Raw genomic sequence first — 10,443 nt, 5'->3', positions numbered from 1 at the left:
CAATTATGGATCAAAACATATTGTTCGGTACCCAATAGTAACACACTTAATATAGGACCAAATTTTTTTAGAGTAAATATAAGAGATCAAATTTGGACTTTAGTCTTTTAATAATTTACAAAATGGTTTAATTTAGATATTAATCTTATAATTTAGAGAATAATTGTAAATTGAATATATGGAATCATGTAAGTTAGAAAAAAATTGTTTGCTTGTAAGCTTTTGGGGATATTTAACAACTTATTAGCCAAATACACCCAAACGATATGAGTAATTAGTACTTATATACTGCATCAAATTATATGTTGATTGGGATAATATGAAAAGAGAGATAAAACAAAAGATAATATTTATGTAGTAGGGGTACAAAAGTGACCAAAACTATCTTCTAAAATTCTGATACAAAGATTTCGATTAAGAAATGAAAATTGTGTTTAAAACATAGGTGTGTCAATAAGGTCTAAAGCAGAAATCAAATGTTGGACATGAACTAGAAAGCTACATTTGGTGGTTGGGAACTTGGGATAAAATATGATAAGATAAAAAAAAAGAAAAGAAACTTTGATAGGAGTTAAGATTTCGGCGATAAGGTTTTATGTTTGTAGTTTGATAGATAAAATTAAATTTAGGATTAAATAAGTTAGGTATACTTGGTAGTGATTAGGGATGTCAATGCAGCCCGCAACCCGTGGGCTGACCCGAATAACCCGCCAAATTTATAGGGTTAGGGTTGAAAATTTCTAGCCCGATAAAATTACAACCCGATTAGCCCGCACCCGATTAACCCGCAACCCGTTAGGGTCAGACCCGAAAACCCGATGGGCTGGCCCGAAAACCGATAAAATTTCTATTGTTCTATTTGTTTGACTCCGAATTGGACAATTTCATTGATTATTTTTATAATATAGATAACTAAAAAAATAACATTCAAATTTATATTAAACATATAAATTATATATTAAATTTTTATTAATATAATAATAAATAAATAAATTAGAAACTTCTAATTCATTAATAAATATTTAAATTTATAAACATGTTTTAAAACATGCTTTAAAATATTTAAATTATGTTTTATTTTACACAAATCTCAAATATTAGTATTTGATCATGTTTGTGTTTGAGTTTAAGTATAAATCTCAAATTTATCATAACTAAATATTTAAATTTTATAAATATAACTAATTTTAGTCATTATTTATTAGATTAATCGCATGTTAATTTTATCGGTAGCAACCCGATTAACCCGCTGGGCCAGCCCGAAACCCGAGCGTTTAGGGTTAGGGTTGAACTTTTATAACCCGAAAAAATCTCAACCCGATTAGCCCGCACTCGATTGACCCGCAACCCGAATAGGGTTGGCCCGAAACCCGGTGGGCCGGCCCGATTGACATCCCTAGTAGTGATTATAGTTTTTATTGAACAAAAAATGACAAAAATATTGATGAAGTTATTGAATTCGATATAGACCACATATATCCCACCTTCCATCATGAATGAGAAAAAGACCACAAAACAAAATAGATTTTTCAATCATCAAATAAAATCCCAAATTCCATTTAATTTAGTAACTATATATTGAAACTGAGCAGCTCTGGTTCTCACAACAGCAATCATCAAGAAACCAAAGAAAAAACCAGTGTGCAGAGCTGCTCAATGGCTACTGCAGTAGCTTCAACCTCATCCTCTCTCCTCTCCTTCTCCTTCTCCTTCTCCTCTCTCTCATCTTCCTCTCTCTCACCTCTCATCCGTCTCTCCCTCTCATCCAGTCCACGTCACTCTCTCTCATCATCCCTCTCCATTTCTCCATCTTTCCTTCCACTTTCCTCAAAAACTCCCAAAACAGCTGCTTCTTCATTATCATTCACCATCAAGGCAGAGAAGAAGAATGTGCTCATCGTCAACACCAACAGTGGCGGCCATGCAGTCATCGGCTTCTACTTCGCCAAGGAGCTTCTTGCTTCCGGGCACAGTGTCACGGTCCTGACTGTGGGCGAGGAAGCCTCTGACAAGATGAAGAAGCCGCCGTTCAACAGATTCTCAGTTAAGAAAAGAACCAACATCACATTTCATAAGATTTATGAGGAAAAATAATAGTACTATGTTATGTAACATAAATGGTGTGTGCAGGAGATTGTGAGTGGTGGTGGCAAGACAGTTTGGGGGGATCCAGCAGACATCGGGAAGGTTCTAGAAGGCGCTGCATTTGACGTGGTTTTAGATAACAATGGCAAGGATTTGGATGCAGTGAGGTTTGCATCTCATCACTCAACATTCATGCACATCTTGATTATATGTAAATGAACTCTATTGTCATTCTTGATTTTCCATTTCCGAGAAATATATAAATAATAAATATCATTACCTGTTAATATATAGGCCTGTAATAGATTGGAGCAAGAGCATTGGGGTAAAGCAATTCCTGTTCATTAGCAGTGCTGGGATTTACAAGCAAACAGATGAACCTCCTCATATTGAAGGGGTATGTTATCACACACTTACATCTGATATAGGTGAGATTTTTTAAGCATAAAAGTTCAATTTTTTCCTAAATAGGATGCTGTGAAAGGTGACGCTGGTCATGTTGGAGTTGAGAAATACCTCTCAGACACTTTCGATAACTGGTCATCGTTCCGCCCACAGTACATGATTGGCTCTGGAAACAACAAGGATTGCGAGGAATGGTTCTTCGACCGTAAGCATACAATCTTTATACAAATGAATAGTTCTTGCATCATTTTATCCACAATTTCTGAGATCAAGAAAACCAGAAGGCCATGGTTGTTGTGATGCATACCTGCATATATTCTGCTCTTTAGGCGGTGTTTTGAAGGGCCTGCGCTCGATTCTTGACAGGCATTGTTAGAGGCAGACCAGTCCTGATCCCTGGCTCTGGGATGCAGTTAAGCAATATCTCTCACGTGAGAGACCTGTCATCTATGCTCACTGCGGCTGTTGAAAAGCCGGATGCTGCAAAGGGTAACATCTTCAACTGTGTGAGTGACCGCGCCGTGACACTTGATGGAATGGCAAAGCTATGCGCTAAAGCTGCAGGACTACCCGTGGAGATAGTGCATTATGATCCGAAAGCAGTGGGTGTTGATGCAAAGAAAGCGTTTCCATTCCGCAACATGGTATGTTGAACTGTTATAACACCTGAAGTTACTCAACAAAGCATATACAAACTGCAAATCAATGAAAATAAGCTATCCTTAAGTTAGGCATTTCACATAGATCAAGAAATGAATTATGCTATTGGCGACATGATATTTCTATTTAAGAAAATTTGATATTTTGCATTAATGGGTATTGTACACTCACTGCAGCATTTCTACGCGGAGCCACGAGCTGCAAAGGCAATTCTTGGATGGAGAGGCACATCAAACCTTCCTGAGGACTTGAAGGAGCGATACGAAGAGTATGTTAAGATTGGAAGAGACAAGAAAGAGATTAAATTTGAGTTAGATGACAAGATTCTAGCAGCACTCAAAGTATCTGTCACAGTATGATAACTGTTTCCCAAGCAACTGGTAAATAAACAGCATGCCTGTTAATTTGGGGAAGCAAGAGCCAATTTTTCGGAATAAGTACAATGCTCTAATCTTTGGATATTTTTGTGGAAAAATGAACTTTTATCTTCGTTAGGAACTTCGCCTCTGTACTTGAATATTCCTTGCTCTCTATTTCTTGCCAATCCGGTGTGGGGGTAGAGATGCAACTAAATGATTCAGACAATTCTGATACGAAGTGAAAGGCTGCTCCACTGAATGCACTCACTAATATGTCCACATAAGAAGCATAACACACAACAGCCGTAAAAGGGAAACACAAACTGAAATATGACAAAACATAACCAAAATAAAACAGTTGAACTCAAATTTGGAAGTACTATATAAAAACAGCAGTTTTGCCAAAACCAAACCCTTTTTAGAGTTTTCATTATTGTCCTTTATTTTATGTCACTGGCACAGAAATAAATAACCAGGAGTTGGATACTGACTGATAGAACAATTGTACCAAGAACATTCCATGAATTATAAAATTACCCGATATATAATTCCTTGGAGAAAATCCTTTGTTAGAAAAGCACCTGATACATACCCAGTCCAAACGACGGAGCAGACTGATAACAAAGGAAATGACATAGAATCAAGTAAATAAAACTAGTAGCAGTTGATAAAACTTGGCAATTCAAGGGTTACAATCTTGGTTGTAACAAACACCGATTCATTCTGCAGAAAGCAATCAATAGAATGATCAAACTTTGCCAAACTCCAAGAAAATTAGAAACAGCATCTGTAGACTAGATGCAAAACTTTAGGAAACATAAAGAGATAGTTTTTGTCAGGAAAAGGGTGACATTTGTTTCTAACCGACACAAATGATATGTTAACCAATAATCATACAAAGAACACTAACAGCCTAAAAGACACATGTAGAAGCAATACTAAGCTGATCACTGCTGCACGCGTCTCAGTCTTCATGTTTGATTTCGAGGCCCTTAAGTTTGGATTCCAGCTCGTGTTCAATATGACCATCTTGTTCTTCCTCTTCATCATAATCCTCTCCATCTGGATCATTCTCATCCAAAGGACCCAAAACAGTGGGGCAATTCTTGAATGTATCTCTCACCTCATCAATCCCTTCATCAGATATGTAATTGCCGTTGATGTTTAGCAACTTAAGGCTGGGCTTACTTATGACAGCCAGGGCCAAGCACCTGGCACCAGCCCTTCTTATCATATTGGTATTCATATCTACTTCACATAATTGACCATGACCCTCCTCCAGCGCCTTGGCAATCAAGATAGCACCCTCATCCTTCAATTCATTCTCAGCCAAGTTTAGTTTAGTAAGAAACTGTTTGGAAGCTATAAAGGAAGCAAGAACTGGAGCAGCTCTAGCAGTGATTTCATTTCCTGCCATATCCAAGACTTCTAGAGATGGGGCAGACTCCTTCAAAGCATTCCAAATAGCAATAGAACCCTCATCCTCTAAATTCAGATAACTGAGGTAAATTTCGGATAGATTTGAAAATTCAGATAACACCTTGCTTAAAGCCAACCCAGCATCAACGCCAAACATATTGTCTCGCAGATCAAGCTTCTTTAAGTGAGTACATGATCCAAGTTCTGTAGCTAGGGCAATACCTCCCTCAGATTCAACCCTAGTAGATGAACATCGAAAATCCTCTAGAAGGGGGGATTTACTCACTATCTTAGCTATAGCTATTGCCCTTCATCTCCAGTCATGTTGTTATGAAAATGAAGGACCTTTAGTTTATCAGTAGAAGGAAGTAACTCATGAACTGCCATTGCAGCCTCCTCTGAGATGCCATCATTAATCAGATAAAGCTCCTCCAGATCATGCTGGGACTTTAAAAGTGCACCAAAAGCCCTGATACCTTTCTCACCCAATGCATTGTAGGACAAGTTAAGAGAGTGAAGTTTAGAACCTTCAAGCGCTGATGAAAACATTTCCATGACTTCAAGAGCTTCCTCCTCAGGCCTTCCAGCAACAATATCTGATAGGTCTACTTCAATTAAATGATCCTTCATGGATGATAATATTGGTTGAGCAATTAGTGCAGCTCCCGCCCAAAACTCGTGTTACTAAAACATATCTTAGTATATCTCCTTCCAGGCTCCGTCAAGAGTTTCAACAGTATCTCAGCTTCCTCTCCATCAATTACTTTTCTTGGATCTCCTGATATATCAAAAGTAGTCCCATCACATTCTTTTATTTTGGCCAATATACCAAGCTCCGCATCTGCTTTCGCAACCGGTCCACGTTTAATAACGTCAATCATGAGGCGACTGGATTCCTTGGCATATAGCTGCACTGCTGAACTTCCATCTCCATCCGGTTCTGCGTGAAATGTTGGTTTGCTGTAGCAAAAGCTGCAGCCTCTATTCGCTTGGCATCCTCTTCAGCTTCTTCTTGACTGAGAAGACCATACTTTCTAGACCAAATGGAGGGAGTCACAAGATTCTTTGCCATTCGCTCAACAAGTTTCAGTCTTGTGCTTTGGCTTATGGGCCACATTTTCACAGACAATGTGGGAACTTCCATATCAAAACAACCTATTGAAATCCAATGATGTTAAGACTCTTATCTATACATAAAATTAAGAAGGTGAAATTCCACACAAACTCCAACACAACACAACAGTTATAACTTATAACTATCGCTGAACCCTAAAAGTAAACTCAACTCAAAATGATAAATGCAACAAAAGAAGAGCAAACAAATCGGACTTCGAAAATCATAAATAAAACTCAATAAACAGTAAGCAGTAGTATTCTTGTAGCGCAACATACGAATTCAGATATACCAAAATGCAGGAGGCGTTTAGAAAAACAAAAGTCAATCTGTGCATCAAAAATTAAAATAAAAATAAAACATAAAAAGGGGAAATTACCGATTGACAAGAAGGGAGAAATGCGGCGAACAAGGAGGAGCGAGAGATCCAAAGGAGTAGTGGAAATTGAAAATGCGAGAGTAATAAATTTATAGTCTACAGAGGAGTGTAAATTTGAATTTAGAGAGAGAAAGAGAGCTATAATATCTCCCGCTATGGACAAATTTACAGATTCACAAGATTTAGTTGAAATTTACTCTTACAATGTCCACTCTAAGTTGGACACGCCCAATAGCCCCGCCCTAATTTTTTATCTATAACCCCAATTTTTTATTCATAGCCCCAATTTTTTGTCCGGCACTATAGTGGACACATCCAATAGCCCCCAAATTTTATAATCAACTTTCATTTTATAATGTTTCAAGTATTTATGTACAAATTTATCGAGCTATACGTAATTAGAAGAAGCCGACTATACGAATAATTGGAAGCCGACTATAACAAATTCATGTCTTTTTCCTTTTCCTTTTTTTTGATTATTATTCAAAGAATTAAATCTTCCATACACTACAGTGCTACAGTGTGTTTTCGTCGCCAATTCTCACTTCTCTCTCCATTCGGTTGCAATCTCCTTGGCAGCAGAAACCGCCGCGGCCTCCCTCCCCCACTATAGGCGCCGCGCCTATAGGCGCGGCTATAGCCCCCCCACCGCATCCTCGCCCCGCACCCGGCTATCGAGCGTCCGCCGCCTCCCTCCCCCTTCGCCGCGTCCGCCCGGGGGCGGACACCCTTCCCACTATAAGCCGCCCCGCTTCCGCCCCAAACGCGGCGTCCGCCGCGTCCGCCGCGTCCTCATTATTGTGGACGCTCTTAGCCCAAATCAACGGTCATTGTGAGGCCCATAATGGCTTTCGCCCGGCCATAGCCCAGTCAGAAACTCCTCCTGCCACATCATCAGCATTAAAAATCCTCCTGGCATATCATCAGGACAAACAAATAGCCCAGCAATAGCCTAGCCACATCACTTCTAATTATATAAAACAAATAATTGACAATCACACAAAATACAGAATTAAATTTACGACACAGATACGCGAAAATTCAATAATATTATTTAAATTAAAAAAAAGTACATTAAAAAAATACATTAATTTAAAAAAAAATTCACTCGCCGATCGCTCGTCGGTCCGGAGCCTGCAATGGCGGCGAGCGGACCGGCGAGCACATCGCCCAGCGCTCGCGAATCGGCGTGCGCTCGCCGATTTTTTCGCCGAAATGGCGCTCGCCGGTAACAATGCCGGTCTGCTCGCCGCCATTGTGATGCTCTTACTACTTAGATTAAATGGAATATCTAATAGCTCTCTCACAGTTTGCGCAAAATCAATTACTCCCATCCGTTCTATTAAATTTATGAAACATTTATTTTTTGACACGGAGTTATGCATAGTGTTATGTTGTGAGTTAAAAAAGAGACAATAAAGGTAAATATTTTAAGTTTTTTTAATGGGATGGATGGAATGCATCGCAAGCGGCGACGAAGGTGGCGGGAAGGATGGGAAGGACTGAGGAGGAGGCTGAAGGGGATAGAGGGTGGCATTCAGCATTGTGAGAACGAGAGCATTAAAGTCCTTGTCTTAAATTTATTAGTATATAACTTTTAATTAAATATTACTTATATTTCTATCATATATAACGAGTATCTTAACTCAATAAAACCATTATGTTATTGTCAATAAAATAATTTATTTAAAAAAAGATTAAATACGAATATGTTCATGAGTTTCATGGTATTCAACAAATAAAATTTGATGTCCAATTCGATAATTAAGAAAACTGATCAGTGGAGCGACTGTTCCAATTGATAACAAAGTAGAAGTGATTGACAGTTTTTCATCCAAATATTATAGTGGACAGGCCACTCTTAGTATTAGAGGCTAATCACCTCAAAAATTGGGGAATGGATCCCCTGTGGAGGGTGCAAGCAGGGGATGCTGCTCCTCACACCCCAATATTTTATAAAAAAAACATTTTTTTTAAAAATTTAATTAATTAATAAAATAATGGTGATGTGAGAAACAGCATCCCCTGCTGTGCACCCCTCCACAGCAGGGGATCCATTCCCAAAAATTGTGTAATCCAATACCCATTATGCTTCTCTCATTTTCTGCTATCTCAAATGAATCGTAGTTAAATATACATACATTATCTAGATATGTTTACCAATCTAAATTTAGACAATTTTTATCGATCGCTACTAATTCAATATGTTGTTGGATTGTCAAATAATTTATGAGGCTTTATATTTTAATTGGCTTAATCATATTCATGGTTTTGTACTTTACTTCCAACTTTTTGAATATTTTAATTAGAGAAAATATCAATTCACATTTTTCACTTTTAAAAAATCCTCCAAAATTGAAAAAAAAGTTCAATCTACACCCCCACAGCTAAATTTGGTGACCGCATGATAATCAACTTGATAAATAACAAAATCATGTTGTTTTGACGTGGGTATAAATAATTGTTGATATGTACAAAAGTTAAAAGACATGGGGAGAATTATTTTTTGTGTTATTTCATTCACGGTACAAATTTCCTCTTATAGAGGTTGTTACAAAGAGGTACAAGGAAGGTTCCTATTCTAATTGAATTATGCTATCAATCTCTCCTAAATTGATTCCCCAAATCGTCCTAATTGATTTTGTGCAATCTTTCCATTCTAACACTTCCCCTCAAGCTTAGTAGTGGGGTTCACCAATACTTAGCTTGCTTAACACTCTTCAAAATTCCTAGAACTGACGGCTTTGGTGAGAATATCCGCCAGCTGATCTTCTGACCTTACAAACGGGAATTCCACGATTCCTTTCTCAATTTTCTCCTTGATGAAGTGTCTGTCGACTTCCACGTGTTTGGTTCTGTCATGTTGCACCGGATTTTCAGCAATGCTTATTGCTGCCTTATTGTCACAATACAGTTGGCTTTTCTGGGATTGAAAGCCAATCTCTACCATCAACCTTCTTAGCCAGAGTAATTCCGTCAACCTGCTTTTGATTCCTCTGAATTCTGCCTCCGCACTGGACAATGCCACCACCTTTTGCTTCTTGCTCTTCCAAGTCACCAAGTTTCCTCCAACAAAGGTGAAGTAACCGTCTATCTACTGGATTGCCGGCCCAGTCTGCATCCGTATACCCATTTATCTCTAAATGTCCTACCTTTTTGAATAGCACTCCATGACCAACAGTTCCTTTCAAGTACTTTACAATTCTCAGCGCAGCTTCCATATGATCAACTTGTGGCAAATGCATGAACTGACTCACAATTCCCACTACGTAGGCAATATCTGGTCTAGTATGAGAAAGATAAATGAGTTTCCCAACTAAACGCTGATACCTACCACGATCTGCCAGTTCAGCACCTTCCACGATCTTCAGCCCATGATTCACCACAATTGGTGTGTCAGGGGCTTGCACTCTAGTAGTCCAGTTTCCGCAAGGATGTCGAGAATGTACTTTTTCTGCCTCAAGAATATTCCCCCTTTGGATCTCAGCACTTCAATCCCTAAGAAATATTTGAGGTCGCCCAGATCTTTCATCTCGAATTCCTTAAACAAATTATCTCTCAGCTTCTTGATTTCTTCTGCATCATCACCAGTAATAATCATATCGTCGACATAAATGATCAAACATGTTACTTTCCCTTCTTGCCTTTTTATGAACAATGTATGATCCGAGTGACTCTGGTGGAATCCATACGAAGTCATAGCATCAGTGAACCTCCAAACCATACTCTGGGCGACTGTTTTAACCCATACAATGTCTTTCTTCAAATGACAGACTTCTCCTTTTTCAAACCCTTGTGTAAAACCCGGTGGTGCCTCCATATAAACTTTTTTTTCAATTCCCCATGCAGGAAAGCGTTCGTGACATCAAACTGGTAAAGCGGCCAATCCTGATTAGTTGCAACCGACAGAAGAACTCTTATTGTGTTCATTTTCGCAACTGGAGAAAAGGTTTCTGCATTCCACGCCATATGTCTGAGTATATCCCTTCGCTACCAGCCGTGATTTATACCTTTCAATGGAA

The 10,443-nt window shown here is 38.6% G+C and overlaps 1 protein-coding gene and 1 pseudogene across 1 annotated transcript; one reads left to right on the top strand and one right to left on the bottom strand.

Moving 5' to 3' along the window:
- Positions 1-1,593: 1,593 nt before the first annotated feature.
- LOC121788584 (chloroplast stem-loop binding protein of 41 kDa a, chloroplastic-like) lies at positions 1,594-3,747 on the top strand. Its single transcript, XM_042187232.1, has 6 exons — positions 1,594-2,043; positions 2,131-2,252; positions 2,380-2,482; positions 2,557-2,695; positions 2,857-3,134; positions 3,327-3,747. Exons 1-6 carry the CDS (start codon positions 1,657-1,659, stop codon positions 3,507-3,509), a joined length of 1,212 nt encoding a protein of 403 aa, XP_042043166.1. The 5' UTR covers positions 1,594-1,656; the 3' UTR covers positions 3,510-3,747.
- A 407-nt stretch (positions 3,748-4,154) lies between these two features.
- LOC121788583 lies at positions 4,155-6,564 on the bottom strand (annotated as a pseudogene).
- Positions 6,565-10,443: the final 3,879 nt, after the last annotated feature.

This window comes from Salvia splendens, unplaced genomic scaffold, assembly GCF_004379255.2.
Source record: "Salvia splendens isolate huo1 unplaced genomic scaffold, SspV2 ctg1085, whole genome shotgun sequence".
Taxonomy (NCBI): Eukaryota; Viridiplantae; Streptophyta; class Magnoliopsida; order Lamiales; family Lamiaceae; genus Salvia; species Salvia splendens.
This window is presented reverse-complemented; position numbering and strand designations above follow the sequence as displayed.